At 43.8% G+C, this 15,770-nt stretch overlaps 1 protein-coding gene across 1 annotated transcript in view; it reads left to right on the top strand.

Moving 5' to 3' along the window:
• RERE (arginine-glutamic acid dipeptide repeats) overlaps positions 1 to 15,770 on the top strand; it is a gene marked incomplete at its 5' end in the record, with an annotated part of 151,609 nt that overhangs the window by 52,281 nt on the left and 83,558 nt on the right. The window contains one exon of the mRNA XM_080631358.1: positions 13,991 to 14,039. Within this exon, the coding sequence (XP_080487484.1) occupies positions 13,991 to 14,039 (49 nt within the window). The remainder of the gene's footprint in view (positions 1 to 13,990; positions 14,040 to 15,770) is intronic.

The following is a 15,770-nucleotide window of genomic DNA, read 5'->3' on the forward strand; positions in this document are numbered from 1 at the left end:
CTTTATGCTTCAGGGCATAGCCAACCACTAACCGCTTGCAGTTAGGAAGAAACTCCCTGTGTGGGCATATTAGTATGTAATTGCCTATTTATGAGGCTGCCTTTACCTTGCTCTGAAGTGTCTTAAACTGCCCTTGTGTCTGAGATTGGGTATTGGATTAGGTAAGCTCCCTGAATAGATTCAGTTTGCATTCATAGCAGGTATCAGTGTCAGTCCCTAGGAGGCAATCTTGCTAGTGCACGGTGCAGAGCTCTGGGAAAAGAGCCTGAAATCCTGTAATGTTTTATAATGCAATATATTAACATGTTTTTGTAGCATCATTTGGGTGTTCTTTTGGAGCAGTCCCACAAGGTGAGGCATTTATGAAGTCAGTAGTGTGTTGTACCTGATATTCAGCATCATGCTTGATGCCTGTGTTTAACCCTGTCACTGTGGTGCATTTTAGTTTTGAGGGTATGAATGCTAAATGAACTGTTTGTATTAGTGTCCAAGTTCTGTGTTTAATGGATGATTTCTTTTATGAAATGCCATTTATGTGAGTACTCACTGTGGTTTTAAACCCACTTTCTGTGTAGAAGTAGTTGTTAATTCTTTCAGCTATTAGAAAACGAGTGACCCTGAAGAGATCAATGAAATGACAGAGCATAGCACTTAGTGATCAGGTAATTACTCACACTAGCGAGCTCTCCGAATGCAGGTTCTTCTTCATTTGGTTACAGCCACTTTGTTTTGTAGTTGTGGTTTGCTTCTCATTCTAGTTCAAGTCTGTAGTTTTCTCTTGGAATGAGGGGAGATGTAGAGAAAGGATTTGAGTCTAGATTGCTAACTGATTTTTGAGCGTTTGCTACTGCTTTACAATGCATGCTTCTTTGAGTACCTAATTCGAGCTAGATTTTTGCTTTTGGATGTAAAAGTGGTGGAACACGCATTCCGGGTGGTTTGTCTATATAAACTGAACTTTGCCTTCACCTTGATCTGCTTTGATAGTGTTTTGTTTCACATCGGAAGGATGGAAGAAGTTTCATGGCAGCTTGAAGTAATAATATGTTGTAGATAAGGTTCAGGATACTGTGGTGTGACCCCCCCCCAGTTGACTTGTAGTAATGTGTGATAGGATACACTCTTAGACCGAACAAGCTTGAGCTGTGGCTTGTATCTACAAACATGTATTTCTGCTTGAGTGTCTTTACTTTGTGTGCAGCCTAAGATGCTCAGATACTTTTCCAGGACTCTGAAATGCAGCTCAGTGGCTTGGGGATCTATTTTCTATGTTTTCAAGTGTTCTCTTTACAAAACAACCCACAGAAATCCCTGACCCCAAATACATCCAAAGCACTGGTATGGTGGATGTGTAATCAAAAGGCCTCCTGTGTATAAAGTATACTTTGTCCGTCCTTCTTTATTTGAAAGCTTGCTTGGGAAATAGCAACCAGGATCCTGTTGTTGGTCATTCTGTGGTCCGGAGGTGCAAACCTCTGTGTTTTGGGATGATTTTCTTCTTTACAGTGAATATAGAATCATAGAATAGTCAGGGTTGGAGAGGACCTTAAGATCATCCACTTCCAACCCCCCTGCCATGGGCAGGGACACCCCACACTAAACCATGTCACCCCAAGGCCTCATCCAACCTGGCCTTGAACACCGTCAAGGATGGAGCATTCACAACCTCCCTGGGCAACCCATTCCAGTGCCTCACCACCCTCACAGTAAAGAATTTCTTCCTTAGATCCAATCTAAACTTCCCCTGTTTCAGTTTGAACCCGTTACCCCTTGTCCTCTCACTACAGTCCCTGATGAATGAAGCTGCTTTGGGGTGTTTTTCGTTACAGAGTCTGGTAAAAGGTTACACACTATGTTTGAGTAATTCTCACATTAGTGAGAAACATCTGATTGCGGAGTGAAAACCTAAACTAATCTCAAAGCTAGAGGCTGGTGTTAGCACCTCGACTAGAGCGTTAATCAAGCTCCTAAGTAGTCCTGATGTCATGTTGCTGGCTCTCAAGAGTGTGGAATACAACCACTGAGCTTGTATAGGCAGCTGAGAAAGAAAACTCATTTTATGCTAAGTACTTCCAGATAATTAATTCCATGTCTCTTCAGAGCAGTGACTGCTCTGACACCGACTAATTCCACTAACGTGGAATCCCACTCAAACCTGTGGCTTCCCCAAATGGCCAGATGAGATCAGTGCTTTAACAGAGAAGAAATGTTAGGTGAATTGTATATGCCCTGAAATGAGTTTAGAAGCATTTTGAAGTGTATAGAGCACCAGTCAGCAGGCATTAATGGACAAACAGACCTGATGTACCACTTAGAGAATCAGTACTGCACCAGCTTGAGTTAAGCTGTTGAATTTGGTATTTGAGTCAGCAATCAGCTCTGCCTGTTAAAAAGAAATGCGCACTAAGGCTTGGGAATGCTGTTCCCATGCTGCTTGACCACAGACAGCTGCTTTTCAGCAGCTTGCATCTTACCACTCATTTACTACAAGTCTCATTCTCACCCTGTCTGTAGTATAGAGCCATATGTAGCTGATTCAGGCAAGAACTTATTCCAGTCTTTCCTCTTGTACTCCGAGATCCTGCATGGACTTACAGGCACAACTCTGAGCCCTTACTCAAGGGTGCGGGCACGCCAAATGCTGCTACTGGTATTGGCCTGTTTTGTACTGTATTGGCATGTACCAGGCAATCAGTTCTTTGCTCTCAGGAGTAAGTAAATACATTATAAGGTTTTGTCTGACACTGACACTTGTAAATATACATAGATTTAAATGCGCCTGGTTTTTCACTTGGAACTAGAAATAAGCAGGTATTATTCCACTAACAGTTTTCATGGCCATGAATCACAGTTGAATTCCTCTTCCATAACGTTGTTTTGCCTTGTAGAACAAAATATTACTGCACATACACGGCACAGCTGACTTTTTGGAATAGTTGTTTTGGGAAGACCAGGCTCTTGTCTGTGCTTTTATTCCACAATATTTGCTTTTCCCTTTATTTTCCCTGTATTTTCCCTTTATTTTCCCTTTACTAAAAATGAAAGTGTTGTTGGGTGCTGTTGTGAGTTACGTGAGTATTGGTGTGTCTCTGAGAGGAGTGAAGGTGACTTGCTCTCTTACCCTTCATGACTTACGATGTTAGGTTGTCTGGAAGGGGATTTCTATTGAAAGCCTGAATCAAGAACCTCTTTCTTCTTCTTTTCCCCTTTCCCCTCATCTTTTCAATGGAAAGCATAGTGAGCAGAGTACAAGTTTAAGGTCTACAGCCAGATTGAGTAGTGTATATTCTTACCAAGTCAAGAAGCCAGCGTGGAGCTGTGTGTAAGTCAAAGCTTCCTCTTAATGTTGCCCTTTGGGAAGAAATGTAGTTGAATGATAAATTGATATCTACAACCAAAACGTGATCTGCAGAGCTCTGCTGGGATCCTTTTCTCTGGTTAATTTTTAGCAGTCACAGTATTTTGTCTCTATGCATACAATAGTGCCTGGGGCAGTGATAGAGGGTGAAGTGATGATCAAGATCGTAAATGATGTATCCATCCTTATGTCTCCAGTCAGACTCAGTAGAACACTGAGATAGTTTGTGGTACCCTTTGTTTGTAAAAGACAATCCCTCCAGTGTATCACAAGCCTTATTTAAATAGGTTTAGTGACTTTAAATACAACCAGGAATCCTTTTGATGGGGGGGATTGGGGGCAGTTTGTATGGTGTGCCCGTGTGATGTGACACGGATAGCTTCTGGATGTCTTACTGAGTTACAAGCAAAGTTGCTTTGTATCCTTCCTTGTCCGATATCCCTGGGAAGGAAGTATGGAAGGTGCTGAGCACACTCATTTTATGTCAGTAGGTATTGTCATGCGCTGAAGTGCAGCTGATTCCTTTTAAACAGACAAAACCCCCTTTCATTAGGTAAATGGATGTGTAACTTCCTTGGGTTGTTCTTTCTGCCTCATATTAGTAATATTATTTGGAATACATTATATGGCCATGTCTCGATTTATCACTGAACTTAGAGGGTGGCATAAAAGCTGACAACTTCTGCTCACATTCATGATAGGAACTTCAGGAGGATAAACCCATTTCAGAACAGCAACAAACCCCGCAGGAACACGTTTCAGCTACAGCTGAAATCAAGACCAGATACATTTGACCTTGTAAGTGTTGCCTAAATCCGGCTGCTGGTAAAGGCTGCCCAGCATGTTTGGGGTAATCATCTTTTCCTAGTGTGTAAAACATGCTCAGACAGTCCTGTTCTGGGTGTGTGGCCTCCTGCAATATCTTAGAACAGAAATGAGCTGATAGAATGCTATGGTGGGTTTATCTCTCTTTCATAAAGGAGTTTATGAAGCTTCATTGTGCTTCTGGAAGGTTTAAATACATAACCTGGTATAGCTTAGTAGTTAAAGAAACCATAGGAACTTCTATCATGGTTGGTTTTAAATGTGTTTTGTGCAAGTGTAAGCCAAGCCCCTCTACCCTGTGTGTTTGGGAATGGCTCCTTCCCGTTATGAATGAGCTTTGGTGGCATCAGAGAGTTCCAGCAGGGACATGGAGGCTGAAATGTTCAAGTTCTTACATTCAAGAATGATTATTGCAGGTTCATTGAAGGAGCCACACTCCGTTGGTGCAGGTTCCCAAGGAGGGGATGGGATATAACATAATATGGGCAACAGAGGTGTATCCACCTATGTTATAATGAAACTGTGTTGCTGGGTTGTTGGAAGAGAGAAAGTTTGGGATTTTCATGGGGCCTGATGTGTTTTGCTCAGTGTTTCTGTTGTGTAAAACACAACATTGGAGACATTTAGCCCTCTCTATCCTCACCTTGGGTTCAGGCATCTCCAGGCTCTAAAATGGAGGCCAGGTACACTAACGAAAGCATTTAATGCTGTAGGTGTCAGGGATGTTACCTGCATCTAAATGAGTAGCTCAGAATCGTTTTGAAAGCTACATTCATAAACAGGAACACCAAAAATGAAGGTGCTGAAGGAGGTTCAAGCAGTGAGTCAAGTCTGGCTCCCCTTGGGTTCGCCTTGCCTTCACACCTGCTTGTAAACAGCAATGGCAGTGTTGCTGCGAATACATCCCTTAAATGCTTTTTAATACATCCTTCCAGTGTTCTCACACAGTGCAGTACTGACAGGTCGAGCGAAAGCATTGTGTGAAGCAAATCAATCCTGTATTAAAACGTGAAGCTTTGCCGTTTGCACCTGTGCAAACCTCGAAGCCTTTGAACGTCATTTTGCCTAAAGCTCATCGCCAAAAGCAGCTTTTAGAAACCTTCCTTAGACCCCTGTATTGTATGTGTGTATGTGTGTGTATGTGCATCAGGAGCGCTGGCACGGCGCTCGGCGCCGCTGTGCTCGCAGCGTTGGCTGTATCAGATCCCCTCGCGAAGGCCCCACGTCCCTGCCCGCTGGCTCCGGTCTGCGGGAGCTGCCGCCTCTGTTCCCTGCTGTATTTACGGAAGCAGCAGGCTCCCGCTTGCTTGCGTTGGAAGGCACGGTGTGGATGAGGGAGGGTCACAGCACATGCTCAGTCCTCTCAGTCCGAGGGCGAAGTTTCTGCGTTGTGCGTGCAGGCTTAGGTCATAGCACAAGCTCAGTGGAAGCTCTCTGAGGTCTCTCAGACTGCATGTGCCTCCATTTTGAGTTGGTAGAGTGGAAAAGGCAGAGTTTTAGCTGTTAAGTAAGAGGGTGCAGGAATACATCTAAACCCACAAGAGCCTGTCATAGGCATGGATGATCCATTCAGCCCCTGCAGGTAGGCTGCATCACTCTGGCCTCCCCTAAACAATGCTGATTTTTGCTGTTATGTGTGACTTCTGCAGTGTTTATGAAATCATTTCATTGCTGTTGCATGTTCCTCAGAGCCTTGTAATCCCATCAGCTTTGCCGTGCAGCTGCTGGTGCGGTGCATGAGGGCACTGAGCAGGGGATCTGCTGCCTGAGGGGTGCATGTACCAAACCGTTGAAGCTGTGTGGGCTTGTGTATCTCTATATCTCTATATCTTATTGTCCCTCGTGGTGCAGTTTTCATGTCAGTGGTGCTGTCTGCGTGCCAACCCTCTGACAGGTCCGGAGGGAGCTGCAGAGCCCCCCCCCTGCATCCCTCCCCACGATGCAGGGACCGAGGCGGCTGTTAGGGAATGCTTGGGCCTGCAACAGGGTGTTGAGGTGATGTTCCAGGGAGGGTCGCAGATCCATTGGCTGCTCTGGGGATGGGTGGTTCTGCTGGCGAGCGAGGGGCCGGGATCCTGCTGACACTTCCTCAAGTGTTAAGGGAAAAATAAGGAATCAGCGTGGCTGTGCTTGCTTGTCAGGCACCTGCATCTGAAATGCAGCAATAGGCATTGAGGAGCTTGTGGTATGACGGCTGTGTGAGAGAGGCTGCGGTTTGATCAGGCTACCCAAACACTTGATGTTATTCAGCTCAGGCTCTGCCGTTCTGTGCGGTGATGGTATGGTTGCGGCTGGGTTTGAGGCCCTTGTGAGGCAGCCGTCGGTGACTTGTTACTGCTAAATACGGGTTTGTAAGGACTTGGGTGTGTTGAATGAGAGCAAACTTGATTCCGCAGCGTGTTCTCCTGCTCAGTAGCATCTGAACCTGTGCAAACCCGGGTGCTGTAGCCCTCTCTGCCTGGCCCTCTGGCCTGCAGAACCCATCCCAGCACCATGGGGCTGTTGCAGAGGGGAAATACTTCAGTCAGAGCAACTTGTTAGTGAGTCCCTGGAGTGCGTTGAGTGTGAAGGGGACAGGATGGCTCGTGCTGCTCAGTGACATCTCTGGGACTTCACGGCAGAAGGCTGACTTTGAGCCTTGCCCACATAGCCCTTCCCCTGTGCAGTGTGCATTGCTGGCTCTGGTCGGAAGCTGAGGTATGAACGATGAGTAGGGCTGCGCAGTTTTGCCGGTATTAGTGCCATGTCTGTATCTGTTTGCTGTCTGAACTGCCATTCCCTTTTCAGCTTCTGTTTATACCTGGAGAGCGTAAAAATCAAGGCCACCTATTTAGTGTGGATCCCTGGTCCCTTGTGCCTTTGGCTGTAGCAGAGTTGTGCTGATGGTTATAGAGCACAACCCCCTTGAACTTCAGTCTGGAAAGCCAATGGAAAGGGGTGTCCCTGTGGGCTGTAAAAACACTCCTAATAAAGGAGCTACTTACGTAGGTACAGGAATATGACATTGCTCTGCAGGAGTACAGGAGTAGGACACCTTCTCCTTAACGCTTGTTTTAAATGTTGACTAATAAGCAAGGAGAGAAGGCATTATGGGATGGAGAGGGTATAAAGCAGCCTGCTTGGTGCTGGTTAGTCTGTGATAAAGGTTTGGAAAAAATACCCCTTCTGAACTTAAAATGACAAGTTGGTCATGCTTGTTTTTCAGAGCTCTGAGGTTAATGGGGAATAGCACAGGTGGGGAAAGATTCAACCACATCTGGGTTGTTCCAGAACAAAATCTGGTTTTCAAACAAAAATACTGCATTTGGCAGAACAAATGCTTCTGGAATAACGGGCCAGAGAAGGGATTCTTCATTTAATCACTTGCACATGAGAACTTGTGGCTGTGCTTGGTTGCGTTGGCTCCCAGGACCCCCCTGAAGGATGCCTGTGGTGTCCTGTAGGATCAGATACATGGAGCTGTTTTCATCCCCTGTGGCAGCACTCCTCTCGCAGCAGAGCACCAGCACCTTTTGAGGTCTCAGGTTTGCCTTTCCACATGCTTCAACACAGCTGTCTTTCACCTCTGTTGCCAGTTGAGGGATTGGTCAGCCGGTTTGTAAGGAGAGCCGTTCCTCAGGTTTGTGCATAGGTGTACAAGTATGCTTTGGCTTAAATAAAGCAACAACACAAATAGGAAACCAACCTCCTGGACCCCCCCCAACCAACAAAATCCCCCCAAACCACTTCCCCACCACCATAAGAAACCAAAGCAGAAAAAACCCTTGGTAAAAGCAGAAGTAAGGCTGACTGCTCTAAGTTATCTGTGGTACTAGGGAGATGCTTGGTGTGCTGAGCAGACCTGTTCTCCTTGATCAGACTGGGAGTGTGCTCCCGTAGTTACTCATAGTGGTGAAGTTTGCAGCTGGCTGGGTGCCCACGAGATGCTCTCAAGCTCAGAGACAGTTGATAGGTGGCCTGGTGAGTTAGTTCTACCCCAAATAACTGTTTGAAGTTAGAAATACATTATGGAAGTGCTTGTATTTTGTTCTTTGGCTGGAGGAATAGTGGCCAAATACTTGATAGTGACACTTCTCTTTATTCTGGCCTCACTTCAGCTTTTCTCAAGACTTAGAGCAGTAAGATTGCCTCTTCCCTCTTCCTTCCAGTTCTTTAGGCTGCAATTTGTTTTAATTAGAGCTTTGTATTTCCGGGTGTATGGCAGAACCAGGTATATCTTCAAGCTTATTTTATGCTTCTCATTCTTCATGCTTATCACCTTTACCACATGCTGTTGCTTCTCTGTGTATCTGCTAGTCAAAGCAGCTGGAGGTTTGTGTTGTCAGGCAAGCTAAGTGGCAGATCATTGCATCTACCTTGATGAAGTGTTATGGAGAAATTAACTGCTAGGCTGCTGCCTGGTTCTACCGTCCTGCATATAAGTGCTGAAGAAATGGTGCTATTGTAGTATATAGTGTGTTTTAATAGTGAATATTTGCTTAGTATGAAGGGATTGCCTGGCCATTTTGGAAACTACACAGGATAAACACATAAAGCAAGAGAATTCTGTGCTGGATTCCTTTACATAGTTAGTTATCAGTGTAAATGTTGCTTGTAAATAAGTAACATTCTGGTTCTATTAAAATCACATGTAGACCAGATAAAAACCTTTACATCATGTAAAGGTTCCCACTACTTCATTTGTTTTGAGCTTGTGATCAGCATAGTGCTGTCTTCCTTATTGGAACAAGCAAATAGCAGAAACCAAGTATTAGAGAGGTGATCAGTGAAATCTAGACATTAAATATTACACAGGTAATTCCTATGTGGAGGGAATGCTTATTTCCTGTGCAATAACTTGTGCCCCAGAATGGCTTTGCTACAGTAACTTCCATCCGACCTTTGGAGTAGGGGACAGTGCTTCTAAGGACTGCTTAGTCCTTTTTTCCTCATATATGAACTTGATGAAAAATAACATTATCTTGTGAAAGCTTTCCCTGTTTGACTCAGACTTTGCAATCACTTCCTTCCCCAAACAGCAGCATGGGTGCAGAACACAGTCCTCCACTTCCTTCAAGTTGTGACTCTGCAATCACTCAGCAGGTTTGAGCTTGTCCCGAAGGTACAGATGTTGGTACATGTTTATCCATTCCTAGTGCAGATTGAGCAATCACTCCAAACATTCCCATAGAAGTCCATTTGCCTGAAATTCAGGTTTGGTTTTTCACTTGGAACGCAAAATTGCGTGTGAATGTCTTTATTACAACATATTTTAAACCAAACTTTGATTTACTAGAGGCTGCCCATTAGCAAGAATATTTTCTGAGCATTAGGATACTACTTCTAGAAATGGGGTTTTAAAACCTTGCTTAAAGAAAGAGATTTAAGGCCCCAAGTGCAAGCTGCACACAGGAAATTGGGTAACTTAAAGTAAAATCTTTTAAATGTAGAAAATAATTGTTGGGAAAAGCAAAAATGCCCTTTTTTAACCTGTAAATTGGTGTTGGTGCCCATATAATGAAAAGAAACCAATGTAATGTCGTCGTCTTTGGGGGCTGGGAGCCATTTCAGTTATTCTTAGGCACCTAACTCACAGATTTGTGTTAGTTGTGGGGTTTTTGGGTAAAGATCGAATTGCCTAAACCTGATTGTCCCTATTGTCTTTTGAACTGTGTAGTGTAAGAACGTAACATGCATAAGAATGGGGGTGTTGGGTCAAATTGAGGATCCATTTGGCTCAGCATCCTGCCTCCCAGCGGTGCCCATAAGCAGATGCTTGGAGGAAGTTGGAGCTGCGATGTATGGCAGAGGCTTATTGTGTTTGTGGGCAGTCTATTTTGCATCACTGTGCTGAAGTCTCACGACCTCTTCAGTGCTGCAGAGGAGCAGATGTATGTAAAGCTCTTTTTTTACAGTTAAGTCTTTGCAGACAGAGCCTGCATAGGGAGGGAGGAGAGTGGTGAGGGAAGGTCTGAATTCTGTTTCATGGAGGCATGGGATAAAATGAAACAGAATGTCCTGCCACATGGATCTCTGGCAGGGAATGCCAGTCCCTTTCAAGCCTTGATAAACTACTTCTTAACCAGCTGAAGTTAGAGTGCAGTAATTCTGTTCCCTCCCGTTTTGTCCCTCTGGAGATGGAACAAAATGATCCTTGCCAGATGTTTGCAGAGCTGCTTCTGAAGAGCTTTTTTTATTTCATCTTGGGCACTAGACCATTTGCATAAAAGGAATTGTGTTTAAAACCCCTTTTCTTGAGACTTTTTCTCCCCAGACCTCTTCAGATTCATATTAATTTTACAGACATCTCAAATCTGTAAGAATTGCCTTACAAGCGCTGTGCTTTCCATTTATGCAGCTGATTATCTTGCCAATAATAGTGACTGGTTACATCAGTGTACAATTGCGATTTATGATCTCTTCTGCCTGTAATGCATATAGCTAATCTGGGCTTGGTTTTAGTTAGTAAGCCATTGATTTTCTTACCAGGCTTTGTAAATAACCCCAGATTTCATAAGGTTGCTTCTTAAAAACAACAAACCACCCCCCCTCTGCATATCCTAGCTTTAAACTGTGTCTTTCCTATTTTAATCTCTCATCATATAAGAAAATTGACCTGTTCTAATTGGCTTTGCACACAATCTGTGCTCACCGTGTGATGGCTGAATGCATGGTGATCACGATGCTGGTACCCTTCTGGTCTCAACTTCAGGGAGCCCCATCCCTTCCTACAGGCTGTATTCCAGGATACTGAATGCTCCTCACACTGCTGGTGCTTCTGGTTTGATTGGTGTGACTTCCTTTGCACTCTCAGGTTTGGGTTGGTGATATGCAGTGGGTTTTATCGTGTTGGTTTTGACAACCCTTTTTGGAAAGCTCTGAAGAGAATTATCCCTTGGCAGTGTTCAAGGCCAGGTTGGACGGGGCTTGGAACAACCTGGTCCAGTGGAAGGTGTCCCTGCTCATGGCAGTGATTTGGAACTGGGTGAGCTTTAAGGTCTCTTCCAGCCCAAACCGTTCTGTTTTACAAACAGGGAGGGTTGATCTTGCTTCTGTATTAGAAATCATGCAGAGCTGTTGCCAGCCTGCCTTCCTCTCTTCCCTTCTTTCTCAGGCTGATGAATTAAAGCTCTGCACCACCCTGTGCTCTCTCCTATTCCTTTCTCATCCTCACCTCTGAACTGCTCCCTCTCAGTGCTGCTACTTTTGGCCTTGAACCTCCAACCTCCCCTGTTGCTTTTGAATGGAAAGGACAAAGCTTGATTGAACTGAACATCCTCTCTCTTCTCTGGGAGCTCTTTGGAGCCAGCCCCTCTCGGATTAGTGTGTGCTTGTCCTGCCCCGCGCTGCTACAGCAGCTTCTTGCCTTTTTGATATTCCACCGCCAGCTTCCATCTCCTTTCTGACCAGCCCCTGTTTACTTTGCAGAATACAACGTTGCCATGGTAACAGGTTACTTTTCAAAGGGAACATCTTGTCATTATATTTAATCCACTGCAGCTGAAGAGGACTGAAATATTAAGTTGTTGTTGCTATGGATACTGCTTTGTTACATCCGTTCCTTTTGTGTTGGATTTCATATACGGTGTTGGGGCCTCTTTCTTATTTCTTTCCCATAGAATAAACACAGAGTGTCGTGCCATTATTATTGTAATTGCTCTCCACCAATATAATTTAGCTTAAAAACCTGCAGCACGGTTTAGTTTCCATAGCAAGAATTCCTTTTCCATTTGCAAACCCGTTCCTGGGGATGGGGAAACAGTCAAAACGATTTAACAGGTTGGGTGCCCTTGCAGAGCCATCAGCTCGGTGCCCTTCTGAAAGCCACAAGTGGGGTGTAGTGCAGCCTGAGCAAGCTGCTGAGCAGCCTCATTCAGCCCAGCCTCACCTTCTGGAGGGGGGAGCACCTTTAGGATGTGAATATGCTCAGGAAATGGTGAAAAGCAATGAAAAGCACACAAATATCTCTCTCGCCAGTTCATTCTCATTTCATTCTTCCCACCTAACTCCACAGGAGCTGTTAGGAGCCAGACTCGCATCCAGAACTTTGCTTTTCTTTTTGTTTACTGATGCTTCACCATCCTGTAATCACCCTTGATTCTTAAATCCTTTATCATATTCAGTGTGATGCAACCGGAGAAACTGCGAGTTGAGGGGATGTTGGGAGTGCTGTAGTTTTCCTATTGGAAAACAGCTTAGTTTTCTGTTTCGTAACCAAACCTACTTGGGCAGCCTTTAGCTGGTGAAGTGTTGGAGCTGGCAGGTACTGCATAGACATGTTTGATGTTTGGCTTGCACTGGCTGGTAGAGATGTGCATGGCTTTAAAATGAATTGTGGGAATAAAGGAAGAGCATCAGCATGTTCTGTTATCCACTTCCCCTTCATTCCTCACAGGGAAAATCCTGCCACCTCGTAGCTGAGAAAATGCACCCTAGTATTTAATGTATATCGTGTAAATGTAACATTGATTTTCCACTTCAGTCATTTCTTTGCATAACCTGAGAACAAGAGGACGGTGTCAGATCCTGTCTTGCAGAGCTATGCACAGGAGAAAAACATTCTGACATGTTCAGGAGGCTTTTGGCACGTGTTTTAGAGGGAAGGCAGCATTGCACCGGCAACGAGAGGCTGAGGATTACAAAACCTGTGAGGATTCCTGTCTGACAGGTTCTCCTGTCCTCTTGCCTTGCACAGGGCCCATTCGGATTCACTGCTGTGGTTTAACCACTGTGCACCAATGAATAACAGAGTAGTCAGTAAGGTGAAGTTTGACTTAATGCACGTATGTACCGTACCTGTCAAATGCTCATAAAGATATGCAAATACCCAAAAACCTCTCCAGTAACATGTATGACTTTAACTGGTGGTTAATGGCTTGGGCTCTCCATCATTAGTTTTGCTCAGGGCAAGCAGTTTATAGCTGTAATCTCAATTTTGAAAGTTTAAAGGAGCTCTTTCTCAGCCATTGCTGTGAGCACAGCAGGATGAAGCAGAAACCCTGCAGGGCTGCAGCTTACTTGTAAAATGTCATCATTATTCCTGTAACAGCAAATTGCCAGATGAATTCCAGCCTGTTTCCAGATTAAAGATGGTGATCTGTTAGGTTAGTGTTGAGACTCGCTTTAAATGTCTTGCAGTTATTCAAGTGCTAAAATCAGAAGTTTGTCTTTTAACAGCTCTGAGTTTTGTCATTCTTTTAATGTAATATGCAGAATATCAATAAAAGATGTCTGTTTAAAAAGGAGCAATTTATAGGAAAGGAAGAACATTCATCTTAATTGTATTGAATTTCTTTGGATTTGGTTGTGGTCTTTAATGCTATTTTACAGGAGTCTTGGAAGGTCAGTTTTCATCTCTTCATCAGGGACTGTAGCGATAGGACAAGGGGGAATGGGTTTAAACTGAAACAGGAAGTTCAAGTTAGATGTAAGGAAGAAGTTCTTTGCTGTGAGGATGCTTAGGTGCTCGCACAGGTTGCCCAAGAAGTGGTAAATGCTCCATCCCTGGCAGAGTTCAAGACCAGGTTGGACAGGGCCTTGGCAGCATGGTCTAGGATGAGGTGTCCCTGCTGATGGCAGGGGTTGGAACTGGATGATCTTAGGGTCCTTTCCAACACTAACTGTTCTATGATTCTAATTAGTTTTGCCAGTCCTCATAATGCAAAGCTCTGTTCTTCAAAGATAATACTCCAAATGTTTTTATTTAAGATATTTTCTCTTTCAATATGAAACTGACCCCAAAGATGCTCATGAGGAACATGGTATTTCCCGTGCATTAACCTGTAGTAGGATTCATTCTCATTACTGTTTTTTTTCTTTATGTAATAGGAGGCTAAACAGTACCCAAGGTGAAATCAGAGTTGGACCCAGCCATCAGGTAAGGGATTTTGTTTGTGTTCAGATACGCAGAGAGCATGTTTTTGCCACTTGATCAGTTCAGATGACACTTAAACTGCATGCATTCAAATACAAGGAGTTGTTTCAATTCAGCATGAGTTCTTAGAATTCCTTAGCTCACTTAATGAGATTTTACTATGCCAAGTGTTGATATGTTAATGATTTTTACTAGCAGCAGTGTTGTTAATTCTGGAGTAAGATTGAAGGAATACAAGTACCTGGTGGAAAGGAGGCAAAAATCTCAGCTATTATTTGGCACATTCTGGAGTTAAAACCAAAATAATCTCTCAGGTGGCTTTTACCAAGCAGTGCTTTTAAGAACCTCTGGAATTAATTCAGTGGTGTTTCCCAGTTATGCTGAAAGTAGAATTGAATTTGTGTAGTCAAACTGTCATGTTTATGGTATGTTGCAGTCCTTTTCATCAATCTGTGTATTTAAAGAACTTGAACTTCTATTAGAAGTCAGGGTTTTTCCAACATAACAAGATTAGAAGGATGGAGGAACTTTAAACCTGAGAAAGGTTTGTTTCCTGTTGAGTTATAAGTATGTATTTAGATCTGTAGCCGTCTTCTAACACAGGGCACAGTGCTTTTAAGCATGTCTGTTGATATAGCTGTCATTAATGCAGGATTCAGTGTAACCTTGCTCTCCCTTTTGGCTCTGAATATGCTCTGCCTGGTGTCATGTCTGTGGCTTTGCATTTCCATACTGACTTGTATTTACACTTGCAGTCTGCACATGTTCTCTTAGTGTTATAGTAAATTATGTGGCCAACTGTGGTACTGCAGCAGAAACATCAGGGGGGCCATTGTATATGGAGGGATTCAACAGTTGTCTGAGAAGGGAAATTAGTATTGAGATTGCAGCAGTTTGGGCCAGCTGTTAGAGATAGAGCTCTTCCTAAAGAGCCTCTCCTGTGTGGCCATGTGCCACCATCACCAACGTGCTCTCTCCCTGCTGTTTGAGACAGGTTGGTTGGTCCTCACCTTCTTCCCTGCATAACTTTCATACAAAGCAGTTTAAATTCTCTTTAACTAGGAGGCATGGTAATCCTGGCTGGTTATTGAAGTAACTCTTTTGTCTATAGTCTACAGAAGTCATGTTGTAGTTATAGTATCTTATTTGTATTTGCCAGGGAGCTTTTCGTGCAGGCCTTCTTTTCAGTGCTGTAGAGAGGATGAGGTTTGATTTCCAAGATGGGAAGACCTCGATTGTATTGTTCATTTGACTGTGAGAACCAATAAGAACAGTAACTTCTTAAAGACCAGTGCCTTAAGTCATTTGGATTGTTAAAATAGAAATGGAGAAAGTATGCGAATGTGTTCAAGTACAGGGAAGCAGAATAAGGTTAAGACTCTAGAAGTTGGGTTGTTCCTGGTATGTTAGTTCTAATTTGAGGGAAATCCTTCATGGCACTGAAAATAATCAGTTCTGAAAGAGCATAACGTGCAACTCTGGTTCATAAGGCCAGATCCACCACTAGGAGCTCAGTGCTCTCTTGTACCCGTGGAATGGCCTCTGTCCTGACCAAGTGCTGGCTTTTGCATCCCAGTGGTGAATGTTCATTCAGACTCATAAAATCTCATTTAATAACTACTGTAAGCAGATGTTTATGAAACCTACGTAACATTCTTAAGGATGTTTTGCATTTAGAGGAAAAGAAAGTCCTTGGCAATTAAGCCGGTAGTATTCTTTTCACTGGTCATAATA

This window comes from Psittacula echo, assembly GCF_963264785.1.
Source record: "Psittacula echo genome assembly, chromosome: 17".
In the NCBI taxonomy this organism is placed as follows: domain Eukaryota; kingdom Metazoa; phylum Chordata; class Aves; order Psittaciformes; family Psittacidae; genus Psittacula; species Psittacula echo.